The sequence below is a fragment of the Leptonychotes weddellii genome, chromosome 6 (assembly GCF_054177405.1).
Source record: "Leptonychotes weddellii isolate Sample4059 chromosome 6, ASM5417740v2, whole genome shotgun sequence".
NCBI lineage: Eukaryota > Metazoa > Chordata > Mammalia > Carnivora > Phocidae > Leptonychotes > Leptonychotes weddellii.
The window spans coordinates 136,231,755-136,252,195 of NC_138374.1; the positions used below are offsets into that span (position 1 = coordinate 136,231,755).

General features: G+C 60.2%; 1 protein-coding gene and 1 long non-coding RNA gene across 6 annotated transcripts; one reads left to right on the forward strand and one right to left on the reverse strand.

Moving 5' to 3' along the window:
* Positions 1-2,416: 2,416 nt before the first annotated feature.
* Positions 2,417-3,912, reverse strand: LOC145722392 (uncharacterized). Its single transcript, XR_014146659.1, has 2 exons — positions 3,153-3,912; positions 2,417-2,777 (listed from the first exon to the last, which is right to left on the reverse strand). It is a non-coding gene; the product is annotated as an uncharacterized LOC145722392 (long non-coding RNA).
* A 6,030-nt stretch (positions 3,913-9,942) lies between these two features.
* On the forward strand, positions 9,943-19,966 carry SH2D2A (SH2 domain containing 2A). Of its 5 annotated transcripts, XM_081825409.1 has the most exons (10): positions 9,943-10,070; positions 10,608-10,822; positions 11,530-11,714; positions 12,280-12,369; positions 12,510-12,678; positions 13,075-13,221; positions 13,414-13,704; positions 15,327-15,498; positions 16,425-16,491; positions 19,410-19,966. In XM_081825409.1, exons 1-10 carry the CDS (start codon positions 10,037-10,039, stop codon positions 19,471-19,473), a joined length of 1,434 nt encoding a protein of 477 aa, XP_081681535.1. In that variant the 5' UTR covers positions 9,943-10,036; the 3' UTR covers positions 19,474-19,966. The 5 variants fall into 5 exon arrangements, with proteins under 5 accessions (XP_081681535.1, XP_030887548.1, XP_030887546.1 ...); XM_031031688.2 differs by lacking the exon at positions 19,410-19,966 and having other exon boundaries at positions 15,961-16,427; XM_031031686.2 differs by lacking the exon at positions 19,410-19,966 and having other exon boundaries at positions 16,079-16,427.
* Positions 19,967-20,441: the final 475 nt, after the last annotated feature.

Here is a 20,441-nt window from a genome sequence, read left to right on the forward strand (position 1 = left end):
CCTCGCCTTTCCGGGCACGTAGGACAGACGCAGTGGGCAGAACGGGCGGGGGAGGGGCCCCGATGACCAGTCCGCGCTGGATTACCCCCCCCTCCCCCCAGCCAGGCAGGGACGCGCATCAGAGCAGAGTCTGCGTGTCTGGCTCCCTTGGATGAGCGGAGCGGAGATGCCCCGGAGGCATGCTGCAGGAGCGCGGCGGAGTCCATTTGCAGGCTCTTATGCCAAGGCCGTCAGGGCATTTGAGGGGAAGAGCTGCAGATAAAGGACTTAAACCTTGGTGAGGAGGATGGCGGCGGAAGGGGCTGGCGGCGCTCCCCATTCTGTACCAGCCCCTCCTGCATCCAGCCGTGGGGCCGTGGCTCCCACGCGGCCACGCGCGGCCACACACGCGGAGCCTGGGGAGAGTCTTGTGAGACCGTCTCTGCGATAGCGTCTACAACTCCTGCACCCTGCCCTGGCAGGGCCAGGGTGGGCGGCAAGGACCCCCTGTCCCGCTGGACCCCTGCAGGGATCCTGCCGGTCCCTGGTGGCTGAAGCAACAGTGACCCCTAATGGTTTCTGGTGGAACCACAGCTTAGGGAGCCGGGAGTGCGGAAGGTTCTCTCCCCTGGGGCGCTGGTCTCTGACGGCCTCCTGCAGCCTAGAAGGGAGGGACGCTCCACGCAGGAGCCCCAGGGGGAGACCCGCACCCTCACACAGAGCACACAGGCCCAGACGGCAGCAGGGGGGTCAAGCCCTCTCCCCGCCACCCATACCCCTAACCTGCACAGCGCTGGATACTGCCTGCCCTACAGGTGTGGTCGTCGGGATGTGGACCGGCTGAAGGAAGGGATTGAAAGTTGAAGAAGAGAGGGCTTCAGAAGAACGCTGTGCTTTATTCCAAAGATGAGCAGGTGGTGGTCCTTGATGAGCCCGTGGGAGCACGGCCAGAGGGAGGCTCTTGGTGAGCCCCTGGGAGCACGGTCAGAGGGAGGCTCTTGGTGAGCCCCTGGGAGCACGGTCAGAGGGAGACTCTTAATGAGCCTGTGGGAGCACGGTCAGAGGGAGGCTCTTGGTGAGCCCCTGGGAGCATGGTCAGGAGCTTGAGAACAAGTCTTCAGTTACCCCTGATGCCTGACAGAAGTAGGGATCTCAAAGGGGCTGCACAGCAAAGAGTTCCAACATCCCTGCTGTGGCCGTGGGACGGAGGGTTTCAGAGTGGGTGTGGTGAGGAGCGAGGGGAGCACCCCACCCTAACTCAGGGGTATTTGCCCTTCTCCAAAGCCAGGAGACTGGCCCCCCGGCCCAGAATTGTGGCTGACAGTAGATATTGTAGTAATCTTGGCCCCCAATATTGGATATTGGATGTTCCCTGATTCGGTTCCTGGGAAAGCAGGACATCTGAGCAGTTTGGCTTCTTGGACTGAGCAGGCCAGGAGCCACTCTCCCCACCTGCATCGTTCCCACCACAGCACGGGAGAAAAGGGATGGGGGCCCTGGGAAGAAGCAAGTGCTGGGGAGGAGTAGAAGGGAGGCTCTCCCAGCACAAAGATGGTGATTGAAATCCTAGGAGAAAGGAGGGGCTCATTTGGGGGCACAAGATATTCTTTCCTGCCTCTCTCCCCACCAACACCCCCCAGCAGCTGCAGCTCTGAACCACCAAGGCCTCCTCAGATGTCAGGATGGGAAAGGATGGGTGCTGGGAGGTGGTGAGGGAAGAGACACAGGCAGGCAGGGCACAGGAGCCCAGAACCTGTCTCTGAGCATGGTAGAAGCTTAGAGGCTACCCCCTGACCTCTTTCCTCCCCTTTCCACTTGTGAGCAGCAACAGGGACACTTTCTGCTTGGTCGCTCCCAGAGTTGAAGGGGCAAAGGGCCTCTCAGGTCCCTACCCTCTCGGGCAATGTCACACTACTCCTTGGGCAGAACTGCCAGAGGGGGAGGTGGGCAGAGTGCAGGGAGAGGGGGCGGATGGAGGGCGCACAGAAGACTAGGGAAGAAATCCTGAGACTATGAAGAAGGACCCTCAAGAAACTGAGACAGGGCCTCTTCCTCTCTGGGAGGCTGAGGAAGGAGAGAGTGCGCACAAAAGGTCGCGCAGCCTGGTCAGACAAGACGGGGAGCTGGAGGGGAGGGGTGCAGCCAGCCTCGCCCCTGACGCAGGACAAAAGAAGGTGGGGTTGTGAGAGACTGGGGGGCGCACAGGAGTCACGGTGGCCCCTCTTGGAAGCAGCCTTACCTAAGGGAGAGCCCCCAGTGAAGGAAGGTCAAGGGCTGAAATCAAATCATGAACGCCAAGCACTCCGTGAGCGGGAGAGCCCTGCGCCAATGACCCTCGCCGTCCTGTTGCAGTACCGCTTGAAAGTTGCTGCAGAAGCACATTGAGTGCCAAGAGTGGCCACGATGAGCTGCAGAGTGAAAAGCCCAGGCGACAAACTATACGAATGCCATGTCTTGCATTTCCATGTACAAACTCAGAAAAATATCTGGAAGTGTGCATGTACAGCTGGGAGATGGGGTTGTGCAGGGCACATCTTCTTTCTGCTTCTCTGTATCAAGCAGTTTCCTTTTAAGAGGAGCCTCCGGGCCCTGGGGGCTGAGGTCCAAGGCTCGGGATGGGTGAGGTCAGACCTGCAGACCCCCGTTCACCCTCTGTCTACTTGCTTGGGCGTCACAACGTCTGACCCATATATGGTCTCCACGAACATTGTTTCCTCCATGGTCTGGGTGGGGCCAAGGTCGGTTCTCATGAATTTGTGATTGATAGCATGCTTCTGTAACCGCATGGTGTCTTCTACCTGGAAAGATATAAAATGGGTGGGAGACGGAGAAAAGCAGACACTTCTCAGAGATGCTGGTCAAGTCTGGGCCAATGGCCCCTCCGCTCGCAGTGTCTTTGGGACTACGAAAACTGAGGGCACCTTCCCTCCTCAACCCGACTGGATCACCCTCCACCTGGTTTCCCATGCTCCTTCACCAGGCAGACCCCACCGTACCTTCCCCTCCGTGGCTTCCAACACCCTGCCCAACCTCTCCTCCCAGGCTGAGTGTGGGCCACCACACCCCTTGGGCCCGCCCGAACCTTCTTCCCCACTGGGCTCCCACCCTCCTCTCTTTCCCAGCCTGGAAATACCCACGGGGGCGGGGGTGTGTGTGAATCCTTCCCCACTTACTCAGAAGAGCATCAAACACCAATAAGTCCTCACGCTGGCAAAGAACTTCCGAATTCCGAAAGAGACAGAGAACTTGTGTGCTTTAAAAACCTGCTTCAGAGATGAAGTGTTCAGAGGACAGCACTGATGACATCAATGATCTGAGAGGCCAGGTGACCTGCCCAACACCACACAGCCGGTGCCCGGAGCTCCCGCCTCTTCTACCCCCATCTTGCCGGGGGCTGAGAGCAACTCTCGTCTCCGCCCTATGGTCCCCATCTTTGTCTCTACGTTGCATCTTCTCTAGCATGGAAGCCTTCCACTTCTCACTGCAACCCACCTTTCCAGCACCCTGACCCTCCGAGCCCAGTACAAACCCCACCTTTCGATCGGTCTAGACTCTCCTCTTGCTGCCCACGTGCCACTGTCTCCTGGGACTCCACGTGTGACCCATGCCCTGCCCCCACCTGTGGGCTGAGGCTCTTCCCCTTCCTCATGCTCTTTCTGGTCTTGGCACCTGCGGACACCCAACCACGGCTGGTGTCAGGAGTGGCCTCAGGAGAACAGGAACCATGCTGTGTATTTCTACAAGCAGCGCTGAAGATAAGGGGTTGACCTCCCTGGTATGGGAGGCCGGAAGGCAAAAGGGAACACACTGAGTAACCCTGATACAGCAGGAAGAAGCTCCCACCTCTAGGCTGTGAGAACCAGCGAGGTGGGTCTTGTCAGCGTCTAGAAACTCAGAGGTGGGGAGGAGCTGGTGCTGCCCAGCTGGAACTGGAGCAACCTGAAAAGGAAGCAAACAGGAAGAAGCCGTTCCCCCACCCCACCCCCACCCCCCCACGCAGCAGACCTCCCCATCGGCAGAACCTAACACAGACCGGCTAGCTCAGGAGTCTGTGAAGTGCGGTTTGCAGTCGAAGCCCCGACTGCAGTGCACGGCGTAAACAAGGCAGGGTGGGGGCTGGGAGACCAGAGGTGAGTGACCAGCACCATGGGGGTTATCGTCTACTGTGATTATAGTTCCTAAAATGCACTGAGCACCACTGCACGTCTGCCCGTGGCCCCCGCTCTCACACAGGGAACTATGTGTCGCGCGTCCTACTAGGGCTGACATTTGGCAGATCAGGACACTGAGGCACAGGGAAGTGAAATGATTAGCCCGAAGTCCTACAACGAATAAATGGCAGAGCTGGGATTCAAAGTCCGAGCCATCCTGGCGTTTCCCCACCACGACCCGCTGCTGACTGACCGGGTGCCCCGCACGGTGCTGGGGCCCCCGGGGAGGGTGGCAAGGGAGCCCTTACGGGCAGGAAGGTGGCCGGGCACCAAACCACCTTGAGCACACAGTGACACGCTGAATTCACACCCGTGGAGAGTCGGGCCTGCCCTGAGTGCCGCAGTCCCAGCGACGGGCAAAAGCCACGTCCTGCCCTTGCAGAGTGCAAGGTGCCAGGCAAGCACCCTAGGACAGCTGCCACAGGGCAAGCAAGGACCTAGTCCCACTCACCACTTCCCTGCTGGAAGCCCCCCACGGCTCCCCAGTGCCCGGGAGCCAAAGACAAAGCGCCCCAGTGGGCACCCCTCGGCTTTGTCTCCCAGGCTCCCTGCCCTTCCTGCTCATGCGTGCCCAGAGGACACAGCGGCTCTGAGCCCCGCATCCTCACCTACTTTGCTCCTCCACCCTCCTCCACCCATCCCTGCTCCTTTATCTGGAGGATCACCTGTTCCTCCTAAACCCACCTCTTCTCTGAAGGCTTTCTTGGCCTCGTGCAACCTGGCTCCAGGCAGAGTGGCCCACACCCCACCCACCCCGGCTTCTAGTTAATTCCTTTTTTTTTTTTTTAAGATTTTATTTATTTCTCAACAGAGGGAGAGAGACAGCGAGAGAGGGAACACAAGCAGGGGGAGTGGGAGAGGGAGAAGCAGGCTTCCCGCTGAGCACGGAGCCCGATGTGGGACTCGATTCCAGGACCCTGGGATCATGATCTGAGCTGAAGGCAGACGCTTAATTACCGAGCCACCCAGGCGCCCTAGTTAATTTCTATCATTCCGAATTACCTGGGTTGTGTAGCCCTTAAAACTCTCACGTGCTCCAGCACAGAACAGATTTTCAATAGATTTTCAATCAGCCGCTGGATGACTTCAGGACAAAGCAGCTAAGGGCAGAGAGGCAGAGAGGGAACACGGCCTCTGGAGCTAGACCCGAACTGAATGTTAACTAAACGAACTAGTCTGCTCCGGCAAGTCACTGATAGCTTACTTCGAGCCTCAGATGAACTCCTTTGTCAAGTGGGAAGTCCACTGCCCAAGTCCACCGTGGAGCAGGAGGCCTGACGCTGGACATCCGCAGAGCCAGCCTCCTCCTCCTTGCGTGCGGGGCCAGCGGTTTTGATTTGCATTTCCCTGATGCTTAGTGAGGCAGAGCCCCTTCCGTGTGCCTGCTGGCCAACTGTTTGTCTTCTTTGGGAAAATGTCCATCCAGATCCTCTGCCCATTTTTGAATCACATTGTTTGGCTTTTTGCTATGGAGTTTTATGAGTTCTTCATATATTTGGGATCTTAATCCCTTACTGGAGATACGATTTGCAAATATTTTCTCCCATTCAGTAGGTTACCTTTTCATTTGTTGGTGGTTTCCTGTTCTACAGAAGCTTGTTAGTGTGATGGGGTCCCACTTGTTCGCTTTCACTGTTGTTGCCTCTGTTTTGGGTGTGAAACCCATAAAGTCATCACCAAGACTGATGTCCTATGCTTTTAATCTCAGGTCTTTAATCCATTTTTTTTAAAGATTTTATTTATTTATTTGAGAGAGAGAGAGAGAGAGCACAAGCAGGGGGAGCTGCAGATGGAGAGGGAGAAGCAGACTCCCCGCTAAGCAGGGAGGCTGACACGGGGTTCCATCTCAGGACCCCAAGATCATGACCTGAGCCAAAGTCAGACACTTAACCGACTAGCCACCCAGGCACCCCTTTTTAATCCATCCTGGGTTAATTTTTGTTTGTGGTATGAGATTGGGGTCCGGTCTCATTCTTTTGCATGTGGCTGTCCAGTTTTTCCAACATCGTCTATTGACGAGACCACCCTTCCCCCATGTGTATTCTTGGCTCCTTGGTCATAAATTGATTGACCGTAGTGCTTGGGTTATTTCCGGGCTCTCTCTTCTGTCCCATTGATGTGTGTCTGGTTCATACCAGTGCCGTTCTGCTTTGATTACTATAGTTTTGTGATATCGTTTAAATCAGGAAGCCCGATGCCTGCAGCTTTGTTCTTTCTCAAGATCGTTTTGGCTATTCTGAGTCTTTGGGATTACATACACATTTTAGAATTGTCTGTTCTATTTCTGTGAAAAGTGCCATTGGAATTTTGATAGGGACTGCATTGAATCTATAGATTGCTTTGGGTAGTACGGACATTCACCCATGATTTCTCATCACGGCCCAACCTGGATGCCCCCTAAACTGCACCCCCCTCTTATTCTCCACCCCCTGTCACCCCCATCAGAAGACAACTCTCTCCCCTGAGGTCCTGGAGGATGCACATGGCTCTGGGCATGACTGCTTTGAATTGCCAAGTCTCTTCCGTGGTCCTGCCTACCTTACGATGCAAGCTCCTTGAGGGGAGAGGACGGGCTTTGAAATTTGGTGTGTGGACTGTATCATGTCCCCTCAAAACTCATTCGTTAAAGACCTAACCCCCGGGGCGCCTGGGTGGCTCAGTCGTTAAGCGTCTGCCTTCGGCTCAGGTCATGATCTCAGGGTCCTGGGATCGAGCCCTGCATCGGGCTCCCTGCTCCGCAGGAAGCCTGCTTCTCCCTCTCCCCCTCCCCCTGCTTGTGTTCCCCTCTCGCTGTGTCTCTCTCTGTCAAATAAATAAATAAAATCTTTAAAAAAAAAAAAAAAAAGACCTAACCCCCAATGTTACTGAATGGAGAGATAGGGTCTTTAAAGAAGTAATTAAGGTGGGACACTTGGGTGGCTCAGTCGGTTGAGCATCTGCCTTCCATCAGGTCATGATCCCAGGGTCCTGGGATCGAGTCTTGAATCAAGGTCCTTGCTCCGTGGGGAGTCTGCTTCTCCCTCTGTCTGCCGCTCCCCCTGCTTGTGCTCTCTCTCTCTCATTCTGACAAGTAAAATCTTAAAAAAAAAAAAGTAATTAAGGTTAAATGGGGTCATAAGGGTGGGGTCCTGATTGGCTAGGACGGGAGTCCTTGTAAGAAGAGGAAGGGACACCTGGGATATCCCCCAGCCCGCGCTGCACGAGCACAGAGGAAGGGCCGTGCGAGGACACAGCAAGAAGGCACCCATCTGCAAACCAAGACGAGAGTTCTCACCAGAAACCAACCCTGCTGACACCTTGACCTTGGAATTCCAGACTCCAGAACAGTGAGAAAACAAATTTCTGTTGTTGATGCCCCACCCCACCCCACCCCGGTCTGTGATATTTCATTATGGCAGCTCAGAGTAATACATGTGGGGCCTCAGGGAAAGCATCCTGGGCTGGGGCGGGGGGGGTCACACAAACCGTCTAGCACGCACCTGATCCCTGCCCAGCAGTGTGCAGGGCTGAGGGGCCCCCGACCCCGGCCTCCACAAGCCCAGCCAGAGGGAAGACCTGCAGTGTGGACCTTGCCCCAGCCGTGAGGGAACAGTGGTTAACGGTGCCCCTCACAGAGCCAGGAGCCGGCAGCAAAGAAGGGACCGCACCTGAGCCCTCCTCTTCGTCGGACAGACCCTCTGCTGGCTCGGCACCCACCTAGTGCTGGAATGCCAAGAGGTGTTCTTGCCCCATTTTCCAGAGGGCCACCTGAAGCTTGGAGGGATGGAGCGATTGCCCAGGCTGAAGCCCGGCACGAGGCAGAGGGGACGGTCACAGCCTCAGAGAGACTAAGGCTCTCCCCACACCCCCCATCCGACAGAGGTCGAGGCCCACACACGAGGCTCCAGCTGCTGGGGCTGTGGGCCTGGGCCAGGCCTCCAGACCAAGAGCGTGGGGGTGATTCCATTTGAAAGGTGGAAACTGCTTCTGCTGCAGGGCTTCCGGAAGCCGGCCGGGCGAGCAGGACCGGCCACGGAGCACCAGCCACAGAGGCCCGGCGTCCGACGGGCTGTCACGGTACAGCGAGGTGTTTGGGGAGGATGTTGAGGGCACCTCTCGGTCTTGTCGCCAACCCCTGGGGGCGGGGGCCAGGTTAAGGCGACAGTGTTTCAGGAAGAGGGAGTGGGCAGCTGTGGGGAGGTAAGGCCCTGGCATGTGGGTGGTGACGGTGGGGAAAGCGCTCCCCTGCCCGGGGCTGGTGGGCAGGTGGCTCTTCGGGCTGCAAGCCAGGTGTCCAGACTCCTTCCTGGGCCCAGGGCAGCAGATAACCCAGCTGCGGGGACCACTGCTGCAGCCTCTAAGCCAGCCCGGCCCCAGCCCCGCATTCCCCTGCAGCTGCCGGTTCCTTCTTACACACATTTGCCACGCTGCTGCCTCTTCTAGAAACACCTTTGTCCGCCTTCTTCCACGCTGCTCGCCCGCCACAACTCCGCTCAGTCTCCTTCTCTGACGTCCCAACGCCCCATGCACACATGCACGCCAGGCCAGCCCGGCTCCCACAGCGCCAGCCGCACCACTGTGTCTCACAAGCAAGATCTGTTGGCAGGCGCAGCTACCCCCCCCTGCCCCCCCGCATCTTGAAGCAAGATCCTTTTGCTCTCTGGGTTCTTGGCACCAGGAGCAGTGCCTGGCACTTAGTCCTGGATTGTTGGCTTAAATCACAGTGAAATTAGTAAAGGAAGATCTAGTTTCTAATCCCAACTTCTGAGACACTGAAACACGTGGCCACAGCACTTAACTTCTCTGAGCTTCAGTGTACCCTTCTGGGAAATGGGGGTAATGTTCCCTGTCCTTCATTGGCGAGCATCAAATGAGAGCAATGGGATTGGTCTCTGGTGTGGCAGGAGGTATAAGCACACTGTTACTTTAAGAAGTCAGCATCGGGCGCCGGGGTGGCTCAGATGGTTGGGCGTCTGCCTTCGGCTCAGGTCATGGTCCCAGGGTCCTGGGATCGAGTCCCACATCGGGCTCCCTGCTCCGCGGGAGCCTGCTTCTCCCTCTGCCTCTCTCTCTCTCTCTCTCTGTCTCTCATGAATAAATAAATAAAATCTTAAAAAAAAAAGTCAGCATCGATGTTCCAATAACTGCTAATAATGTTGCTTCTGATCACCACCTGCTTCCCCCAGGACGGTCCCTCCCTCCCCCAGGATTGCTGGGTTTTGCCCTAACCCAGCTTCATTATCTGCTGGAAGGTGAAGCCAGTCCCCCTCCCTCCCACCCCCTTATCTCACAGATTTGTATGACCTCAAAAAGTCCTTCCAGAGGTCTGCCCCACATCCTTCCTGTTGCAGCCCTGCCCCCTTCACTCCTCATGTGTCCTAAGAGCATAATCCTGCGTAGGAATCTCCCAGGAGCCCGAAGCCCAGGCACCATACTAGGGCTTATCCTTTTGAGTTTGACATCCCCATTGCTACTGCTCTGAACCGAAGCTGAGGGAGAGACAGGGAGGGAGGCAGAGAGAGAAAAGGGAGTCCCGGTCTGGAGCGAGGGAGTGGAGGGAGAAACAGGAGGGATCGAGGTCAGAGGGCAGTTAGGACTTCCCAAAACCCAGACACAGAATGATACAAATACCCACCACCGCACCACCACGACCTTCAGCTGCCTGGCTTCCGGGGGAGGGATAAGTGTCTTACGGCTTTCCATGACGTGGGTCCTCGGCCAGGGCTAGGGCTGTGGGGAAGGCGACATTTCCTGCCCTTGGGGGCCGGGGGGAGAGAGATGAGTTGCTGAGTGTGCACATCTTTTCAGAGCACGTACACACACCCTTACACACCCCCTGCTCTGGGGCTCTGTTCTCAGGCCGGCCCATGGAGCTCCCCCTGGCCCAGATATGCCCCCAAGGTAAGTGTGAGGTTGGAGACTGTGGGTGGAGGGACATCCAGACCCCCATTACCCCTGCTGTCCCACTTCAGGGGTGAAGGGCCCCACCCCGAGCCAGGGCTGGCAGAGCTGACTGGCGGGGTGCCCAGAGCTCCTTCTCCTTCTCTGGGGCGCCAGTCCACTCAGCCCCGGGGACATATGCGGGACACAGGCGGCTGGGTCTGCAGAGTGCTCCTTAGAGAGGAAGGAGCAGGAGAACAAGGCCCGGGAGGCAGAGGATCTTGGCCATAAACAGAGATCACGCCACCCCCCCCCACTCCGCACCCCTCGCTGTGGGACTCTCTGCTCCCCCACACCCTGCCTCCCTGGCCAGCCAGGGCCTCCTCAGCTCCTTACTCCTCCCCCGCGAGAGACGCCCTGGGGTCCCACCTGCATTTCTCCTCTTGTGACTGTCCCTGTCCTCCAGGTCCCTGGTCAGAGGCATGCGGGGCCCCTGGGAGCCTGGAGGAGGGGCAGTCCCTCCCCGAGAAACCCCAGCTGTCCTCTTTGTGCTAATAGGAAGCGGCCGAGCCCCTGCCCCTACCTTCAGCACCTTCCAGCCCGTGGAACTGCCCTGCAGGACCTGCCAGGACGTGGGCCTGCTTCAGGGGCCCAGACTCCAGGCCCTGAAGGCTGAGGAGGCCCAGCCCAGCCCCAGAGTCGAAGCTGTCCATGCTGCGGCAGGTGGGAACTCGGCTGGCGCAGCGTCCTCCTTGGCTCCCATCCCCCCACCGGTGAGGACGTGCAGATGGACCAAGGCCAACGGGGAGAAAGCAGGAATAATCTGGGGCTGCCAACAGGGCTAGGGCATGGATGGAGAGAGGGAAAGGAGATGGGGAGTATCTCCTTCCTTCACTATAGTGTCCCCTCACTGTCCCTGGGACGCTGGGGCTGAGTCCGCAGGTGACCAGGGTACAGGGTACCGAGTCCCAGAAGCAGGCATCTGCATCTCCATCCGTGGCCTCCACCTGCCCAGTGCATCCAGGCCTCAGTCCCTCTCACCCAGCAGTCCATTAGGAAGTCCTCCCTAGGATCCAGCCCAGCCCCTCCTACGGGAGGGTGAGTCCTCCCTCGTTCTGTCCTCTGGGGTGACAGGCAGCATCATGTCCCTCGTCCTGCAGGCCAGGGAATGATTTCCTCTCTTTCTGGAAGGCCTCACACTCATTGAAGCTCAGGTTAGGAGCTTACTGCTCCTGGGTTAAAAAGGCCCTCAGGCCCAGAGAGAAGTGGACAGAAATCCCCTGGAAACCAAAGCAGGTGGAGCTGAAGAAGGGGATTTAAGCTGGACCCTGAGAGGCACTTTCTGGGCAGTTATGGCCTAAAATGGGCAACTGGGATGGGGAGCAGGGGTGAGGCTGAGGAGGCGGCAGTGGGATGGCATCAGGAGGAAGCCCATGAATCATGGTTATTTCCCCCTCCTTGAACTTTTCCCCTGTTCCAGGCATCTCCTCAACTCCCAGGGGCTGCTTCCGGCCCAGAGGATGCTGGGAAGGCCGAGGAGGGGCTTGAGGAAGGAGGCCAGTCCCTGCAGGCCGAGACCCGGGCTTGGTTCCAGAAGACCCAGGCCCACTGGCTTCTGCAGCATGGGGCAGCCCCTGCCTGGTTCCACGGCTTCATCACCCGGAGGTGAGTCACAGCGGCAGAAAGGGGCCCAGAGAGGGGCCGGGCAAGTCCTGGGTCCTGGGCCCAGCAGCAGTGCGTGCAGGCTGCAAGTCCAGCCCTGAGTCCTGGAGGTTCCCAGGCCAATCTCTGAGGCATCTGTCCTGGGGGAGGTCCGTGCAGAGGCTGCAGCCCGCTCGCTCTGGGGCCTCCGCTTCCATTCCTGTCTCTTGGCCTCCAGTCCTCATGGTTTCTCCGGTCTACCACCATCCTTGTCTCCCTGCTAGGCCATCCCTCCCGCCACATTTCTCAGCTTTGCTTTCCTCTTCCCCAGCCTGTAGTCAATTACCACCCCAGGGTACCCCCACCAGGCTGCCCTCCAGGATGAGGCCACAGGAGGATGCAGGGCTGGGAGCTCTCCTGGGTGGGACCCCTGGCCCCGTGCTCTCCAGTCCCTGCGCAGACTGGACCCACATTCTCTCTGCCATCCCCACCCTCCTCCGACACCTGAACCTGCTTGGTTGGGGGCTGGGGTCCGCCGGAGAGCCGGGGACAGGCCCGAGGCTGGAAGAGTCTTCTCCATCGCCCACAGGGAGGCCGAGAGGCTGCTGGAGCCCAAGCCTGAGGGATGCTACTTGGTGCGGTTCAGCGAGAGCGCTGTGACCTTCGTGCTGACCTACAGGTGAGGGGCGGGAGCCCGGAGGCGGAGCTTCGGCCCCGGGGCGGGGTGGGCTGGGTGCTCCTGACGCGGGAGGGGCAGGGGCCGGCTGGGAGGGAGGGCCTGGCACGGCGTGCGGCTCTGATGCGACGGGCGCCCTCCAGGAGCCGGACTCGCTGCCGCCACTTCCTGCTGGCCCAGCTCCGGGACGGGCGCCACGTGGTGCTGGGCGAGCACAGCGCCCACGCGCGGCTGCAGGACCTGCTGCGACACTACACGGCGTGCCCGCTCGGCCCCTACGGGGAGACGCTCACCGAGCCCCTCGTCCGCCAGGTACGCCCGGACCCCGGTACGCTGGGACCCCGGCCGCAGGAGCCACCTTCTCATCCCGGCCTGCGACCCAGCCATAGGTCCCTCGTCAAGCCTTGTTGCATTTTTACAACCACAGGCACAAATGGAGACTGGCCTGGCCTGTGTTCCGGGTGGAATTAAGGTCAATGCTAGACACAGCCTGTGACCAGAGCTACTACCCCCACCACCACCCCCGTTGGTCCCCTTGCCATCTCCATCCCCTGTTCCTCACCCAGGGAACCCCACCAGTTCCACATTTCTGTGCCCCTCCCCCACACATCCTCCACCAGCACCAGCTTGCTTTGTCCTCCTGGATCCCCTGGCCACCCCACCCACCATCCCACTGCACCAAATCCCTGAGGCCTCGTTCCTTCCCAGCAGACGCCTGAGCCTGCAGGACTTTCCCTGAGCACTGAAATGTCAGACTCTGGAAACAAGGACCCACACCCTCACTATAGCCGGACCATCAAGAAGTCGCAGAACGTGACCCCCACGCCGAAGGCGGGGCCCGGGGAACAGAAGGAGGTATTGGGCTGCAGGGGCTGAGAGAGGGGAAGAGGGTGCGGCAAAGGGAGGGTCCAGCGCTGGGGCGGGGCCTGCGGGAGGGGAGGGGCCGCGGGACGTGGGCGGGGCCCCGGGGCTGCAGCCTCCGCCCAGCCTGGGTCGCTCTGACGCCCCCTTCTCCCCCGGCCTGGCCTTCTCACCCTGTCTCCCCAGCCGCCCAGGCCCAAGCCTCCCGTGCCCGCCAAGCCTCAGCTGCCCCCCGAAGTCTACGCGAGCCCGGCCCCGAGGCCGCGCCCGGCCCCGCCCCCCAAGCCCTCCAATCCCATCTACCAGGAGCCTGACGAACCCATCGCCTTCTATGCCATGGGGCGGGGCAGCCCCGGGGAAGCCCCCAGCAACGTCTACGCCGAGGTGGAGGTGCCGCCGGGCGCTGGGGGCCAGCCCTGCGGCCTCGGGCACCTGGCCCTGCGCAGGTGCAGGTCCAGGCCTGTCGCGGGAGGCCAGGTAAAGCGGCGCAGGGAGCAGGCGGGCCGCTGGGAGGAGGTCCTGAAAGCCAGATTATTGGGGTGCTCAGCGAAGGTGTTCAGAGTGGATGCCAGGGTCAGGGTGAGGGTCAGAGGTCTGAGGCCGCATGGGAAAGACGGAGGCTCGGTCCGCCAGTAGCCCTTTCCCCGGCCCAGAAGTGGCTCCCTGTCATCTCCCTGCAGTCTCGGGACCGGCCTCCCCTTGGTCAACCCCCTCCACTTCTCAGAGGAAATAGTGGCCCAGGCATGGGCCTCGCCCCCCCTCCCCAGGGGAGCCTGCATTTTTGTCCCTGTCCCTCTCACCCAGTCCCGGCCACCTGTATCCCATCCTGTGCCACCATCTTGGCTCCAACCATCATCCTGTCTTCCTGATTGGAACTTGCGCCTCTTCCGCTCTGGCTCCCTCCCCTCCGCCTTCAAGGCCCACCATCCTGAGGAAGAAGAGCCCTTGGAGTCCCTCGTGTCATCTCAGATGAGCTCAGGGGAGGGGGCACCTGCACACCTGCTCCTCCTCACACTGCCCCCTCCCACTTCCACCCCCCCCCACCTCCCCTGTCCTCTGATCCTGTGAGTCAGTGTCCCAGTCCAGGGCTGCGCTGGACCTCCCGGGCACTCCCACCCTCTCCCTGGGCCTCTGCCCCCCTCCGCAGGCCCTTCCCCACCCTCCCTGCGATGCCCCAGGCCTGCCTCAGCCCCTGAGCCTGTACCCCCACCCCCACCCCCTGCTGCAGCGCTAGAGATGAGCCAGCAGCCCACCCCTGTCCGTGCCCACTGTCCTCCAGGCTCCCGCTCAGCCCCCAGCGCCCCACGGCCTCCTGAACTCCACACAGCAACCCGCTCTCACCCTTCTCCCCAGACTGCCCCTCCTCTATCTCCCAGCCGGACTGATGACTCTCCAGCCACCTGACTGTCCAAGCTAGAAGCCCCAGGGCTCCCTCGACATCCCCTCCCCATCCCGACTCCTCATAGGCCCCGATTCCTGCTGGGTCCCTTTCCCTGGTGTCAGCCTCATCATCCCTCATCAGGATTTCCCAAGAGCTTCTTAACTGGTCTAACCACCAGTCTTTCCACTTCTGATCCACTCTGCCCCAAGGAAGCTAGATGGTCTTTCTAAAACAGCTACCTGGCCCACGCGGCCGTCCACAGTGGTGGAGGCAGAGGACCACCTCCGCAGCTGCTCCATCCTCCCAGAGCTGTTCACGTCTCTCTGAGCACACCCTCCCGCTGCCCGGTGACCTTCTAGTCATCCTTCAAGACCAGCTTGCCCTTCTCCCTGCAGACTTCCCAACACGACCACAGAGGCCATCCACTGCGCTTTATACACACCTGCTGCGCCACTGATCACCTGGGACCTGTCTCCCCTCTTCCCCCGCAGAGTGCAAGCTGCCTGAGAGCAGGGGCTGGGACGTATTCACCTGTCTCCAGAGCACCCTGGCACAGAGCAGGTGCTCAGGAAATGGTTGCTGAATGAATGAGAGCGGTTTAGACCTCCTCTGTGCAGGCCAACCTCCGTTAAGACCAGAGGACAGCCCCTGAGGCTGCAGGTAGGCCTGAGAGGCAGAGGGCAGAGGATGTGACCTCGGATCATCCTTCTCTCTGCAGAATTCAGGTGGCCGGCAACCGCACTCTGAGAACTCTGTGCCTGGACAAGGCCCTCCCATGCCCCACCAGCCCCTGCCCAGCTGGGGGCACACCCTCCCCCACAAGCTTTCTAGACAGAGGACAGAGGACAAAGGACAGGCGTGGCTTCCCCTGGGGCCTCCTCAGGAACCCGGTGAGTCTGAGCTGGGGGAGGATAGCCCAGGATACCGGGTCCGCAGACCTTTGCACACCAGGCACCCTTCTCAGGAAATGTGTGGAACAAACCGTAGGCGATCAGAGCTAGCACGGACCTCGGCCGTCACCTGTTGCGAAGATAGCGCAAAGGTGTCATCTTGCATGCCAACTGCCATCCATTGGTCGTGGCTGCCTGGAGCACTGCCCTGGGAAGGATGCTCAGTCATCTCCGCACTCAGCAGAAAAGAGCACCATGATTGATTAGTGATGTCTGCTGTGGGCAGGGAGGCAAAAGGAGCAGTGTCTCCCATGCCCTTACTGATCCAGGCCAAGTCCCTGGCGGTGCAGATAAGGAGACAAAGCCAGAGAGGGGTAGTGACTCGGCCAAAGCCAAGGACTAGAACCCAGGCTTCGTCGTTCCCGTGTGGCACTCTCTTACCCCGCATCCTCCTCTCCACAGGAAATGTCAGAGATTTCCTCAGATAGGCAATCTGGCTACTTTCCAGAGTTCCACAGCACGGAAGTCTGGGTGCCGTTTCCCTCCTCCAGATCCCAGCTTAGCCCTGTTTCCTGGACAGGTCTGGCCCCTCTCCCCGAAAGAAGCCTGGAGTTCGAGGAGCAAAGGTGGACTCGGCTCCCTTTTAGGGACACACGCACTGGTTCCGTTCCGGGAGTCCCCGAGAATCCGGGGGCTCAGTGATCCAAGGGCCTCTGAGGAAGTGTGCTAGGACAGCCCTGCTGCCTCCTACTGCCCTGGCTTCTCCTCCCAGAGTCTGATTTCCTTGGCCCTCTTGAGCCTTTGGGTCTGGGCCCTGGTCCAATGCTGCTGTTGTCTGAGGAAGGGTTTGGCGAGAACAGATGTTAGAACTTGTTTGTTGATTCTTGTCTGGCTAATAAATCATCGCCAACCACCTCTCCCCACAGGGATCCAAGTACTCCAGCCTCCTTCTGTCTGTCTCACACACTCTCTCTCTTTCTCCTATCGTGGAAGGTAAGGGGTTGAAATGCCACTGCAGTGAGGGGAGCAGGTCCGGGGGTTCCGAGATACCTGGGCAAGGGTCACAAATCTGGGGGCTGGGGGGCTGCAAGGCAAGGAACCGCAAAGTCTCTCTTGGCTGGGCTGGGCAGGTAGCCAGGGGCAGAGGGGTGGCTGCATCACCTGGGGGACGCCAGGAAAGAAAGAGGGGCAGGGAGGAGAGTGGTTGAGGGGTAGGCCCTGCACCCCCTTCCCCAACTCCCCTACCAGTACAGGACTGGGGGGCCTCCCGCAGTGGCTGAGAATCTGTCTTCCCAGCCTCTCGGGCTTTGGCCTTGCCCAATTAAGGACCCCATTCCTCCCCTGTCCCTCTTGTGAGGCTTCTTCCCCTCCCTACCCAGACCCACTTCAGGACCTGCCACCTGCCCTGGGCAAAGCTCTGGGCTTCGACCCCCTGGAGGAATCTGCCTTGGGGCTTGTTCTTCTCTCAGACTGGGGCTCTCTGAGCCTGGGCCACGGTGTGCCCCCCAGGAGCTGCTCGAGGCTCTGGGTGCCCCTGTGGTCCCATCGGCGCAGCCAGTCCTTATACTCTGTCCCACGAGAGCCCAGTCAAGACAGTCCGGTCGGAGCCCCCCCTCCTGCCAAGGGGGCCCAGAGCCTGCTGAGGCACAGAAATCCCACAGACCCTCCCCTGAAGAGGCGCTCCCCAGGCTGAGGTGCTACGGGCGGCGGCCACGCCACCCCCAGCCTGGCAGCGGCACCAGCCCCCGTGCCTAGTGCCTACCCCCCCCGCCGCCCCGGCTTCCCAGCCCATGCTCATCGGCTGAAGGAGAGCTTCGGCTGCTGAGTCAACAGTCGGGGTTCCACTCCCTTCTGTCTGCAGGCCTCCTGAGCAAGAGGAGAGATGGGGAGCGAGTCGGACGGGAGGGGAGGGCAGGGGAGCAGGAGGCTGTCTCAGAGCAGACTGGGGGGGCGCTCCTGCGGGGATGGAGGGGGCAGAACAAGAGGCTTACTGTCAGAGCTGGAAGGCAGGGTCTGAAAACGGCATTTCCTTACACCTGGGGATACAATGGGCCGGTGCAGGGAGGGGGCAGAAATGCCTAGTGACCCCCGTTGGTGTTTCTGAAGGAGCAAAGGGGGGGCAGCAAAGCTCTCCCTCCCTCGGCAGCGCCTCATGCCTAGGGGTTGGCTCGCCCAAGGGGTGCTGGGAGAATCGGGAGGTGGCATCAGCCAGAAGCCTGGGTGCTGTCGTGGCGTGGTGCTGGCTAGTGGCATGGCGGCCCTTCCCCTGCCCACTGGCCCCCTCGGAGCGCCTCCTTGCTTGCACACGGGGCGGCTGGACAGTCAGTGAGGGGCTCAGGGAAGCAGGACTGCTGGGGCTCCAGGGCACGGCGGACCCTTTGTGGCTGCTTTTCTTTTGGGTTCCACCAAATAGGAAACTGAGGTCTGCAGAGGGGAGGTGACCGGGAGCTGGAGGCAGTCAGGCCCACATTGGGTCAGCCCAATCCCGTGCTCCCCAGGTACCAGGGGCCCCTCCCAGGCCAAAGGATAAGACTCCCGGTCCTCTCAGGGCCTCCAGCTGCAGGCCCAGCCCCCAAGACCCGGGTGGGGGAAGTTTCCCCTGCTCACCTCACCCACCAGGACCCCTGCATCATCCCACCCACTCCATTCCCGAGCTGCGGCGGGGCGCTGCGGGGGGCCGCCGAGCCGGGTTGCTGGGGGGGGCGCTGAGCCGGGGTGCTGCGGGGGTCCGCTGAGCCAGGACACTGCGAGGGTCCGCTGAGCCCGGGCGCTGAGGGGGTCCGCTGAGCAGGGGTGCTGCGAGGGTCCGCTGAGCAGGGGCGCTGCGGGGGTCCGCTGAGCAGGGGTGCTGCGGGGGTCCGCTGAGCCAGGACACTGCGAGGGTCCGCTGAGCCCGGGCGCTGAGGGGGTCCACTGAGCAGGGGTGCTGCGAGGGTCCGCTGAGCAGGGGTGCTGCGGGGGTCCGCTGAGCAGGGGCGCTGCGGGGGTCCGCTGAGCAGGGGTGCTGCGGCGGGGCGCAGCGAGGGTCCGCTGAGCCGGGGTGCTGTGGCGGAGGCGCTGCAGCCCGGCCGGGATGAAGAAGCTGAGGAACTCCTACAGGAGAAGGACTGGGGCAGTTTGTGCGGCAGGCGGTTCCTCCCCAGCCAGGGACCGCGGTGCTACAGGGGAAGGGCATTTCCCAGCTGGCTCCTTCTGCCACGGTCCCTCCAGCCCTCCCCCTGCCCTCCACACAGGACTTTCTCGGGCTCGGGGCACTCAGAGCTGAGAGAGGACAGTTTCTCAGCCCAGTCTGGACCTACAGAAGGCTCGCGGGGGGGCACAGCTCTTCCCTCCAGCACCGTGGCCGACCTGTCGGCTCTCTGCACTTCTCCCGAGCTGTCCCCTTCATCCTGTGTGCTCCCTCAGCTCACACAGTACACACTCAGGGAGGCGCCCTGGAAGTCTGGCTCCGGGGCAGGGGGTGACCCCTTCTGTCCTGGAGCACCACGCACAGCGGGAGGACTGGGGGCCAAGAGCTGCTGAGGCCCCGCCCTCAGCTACCTCCCTGTCATAGGACATCTGTCCCCACCTGAAACAAAGCTGGGCAGAGGAAGAGGACGCCAACAAGGCTAGGAGCAGGCTGCACCGTGCACTCCGGCGCCCTCGGGCACAGGCCAGCGCCTCCCGGGGCCCCGGGGGGGGGGGGGGCGGCCTGGATCCATTCTGACCAAAGCCCTTGCCCTTCCTCCCTCTTCCCCTCGGCTGGTGCTGCCATTCCAGCTTTAGCCAAGTATCATTCCTATTCCTCGTTCTTCCCTCCATCCTGGTCTGTCTTCCCTTTGCTGTTTATCAGAACTTGAGGCTACTACCTCCAGGAAGCCTTCCCAAATGAGGACTGTCCATTTCTAATCTGCATTTCTCTTGGTGACCAGGAAACTACATCCACCAAATAAAGTGTCACCTTTGGGCGCCTGGGTGGCTCAGTTGGTTGAGTGACTGCCTTCGGCTCAGGTCATGATCCTGGAGTCCCAGGATCAAGCCCCGCATCGGGGTCCCTGCTCAGCGGGGAGTCTGCTTCCTCTCCCACTCCCCCCTCTTGTGCTCGCTCTCTCTCTCAAATAAATAAAATCTTTAAAAAAAAAAATGTCACCTTTGGTAGGACTAAGAAGTGGCTTTAAAAAAAGCGGTGTAAGCTATTGCAGAGCACAGAAGTGGGAGGCCAGAGGCTTACAGATAACTGGCTCAAGTCCATCCACTTCCAGAAGACGCTGGGACCCTCCGTGCCCAGAGCGCCTCCAGCTCCATCATGATGCAAGCCCCTTGAGTGAGGACAAGGGACTCAAGTCCCAGGGGTGTGGCAAGCCGGGAGGGCAGGGCTGCATCTGCAGCATCTTGGGTGCAGCAAAGATCCTCGGGATCTGGGGGCGCCTGGGTGGCTCAGTCGTTAAGCGTCTGCCTTCGGCTCAGGTCATGATCCCAGGGTCCTGGGATCGAGCCCCACGTCAGGCTCCCTGCTCTGCGGGAAGCCTGCTTTTCCCTCTCCCACTCCCCCTGCTTGTGTTCCTGCTCTCACTATGTCTCTCTCTGTCAAATAAATAAATAAAATCTTTAAAAAAAAAAAAAAAAAGATCCTTGGATCTCAGACTTTGGGCCCTGTGGAGCCTACCTCACCACCTACAACACCCCAGGAGGGTGACCTCGGCCACCGCCCCCAGTGCCTCTGAGGACCATAGAAGTGGTAGTGGGTTGCTGCTCCTTCCCGAAGACTGGCTGGATGCATGGACGTGGACCACTACAGCCCCAGTGTCCCTGTGGGATGCAGGAGCCCTGTCTGGCTCCAACCCGAAGTAGGTCAGATTTCAGATAAGTGGGTGGTTTTCCTGTAAGTGACGAAAGCCTCCCCTGTGCTTAATGAGAAACAGACTCCTCAACTTACCCAGCACACACGACCGGGGGCACGGGGA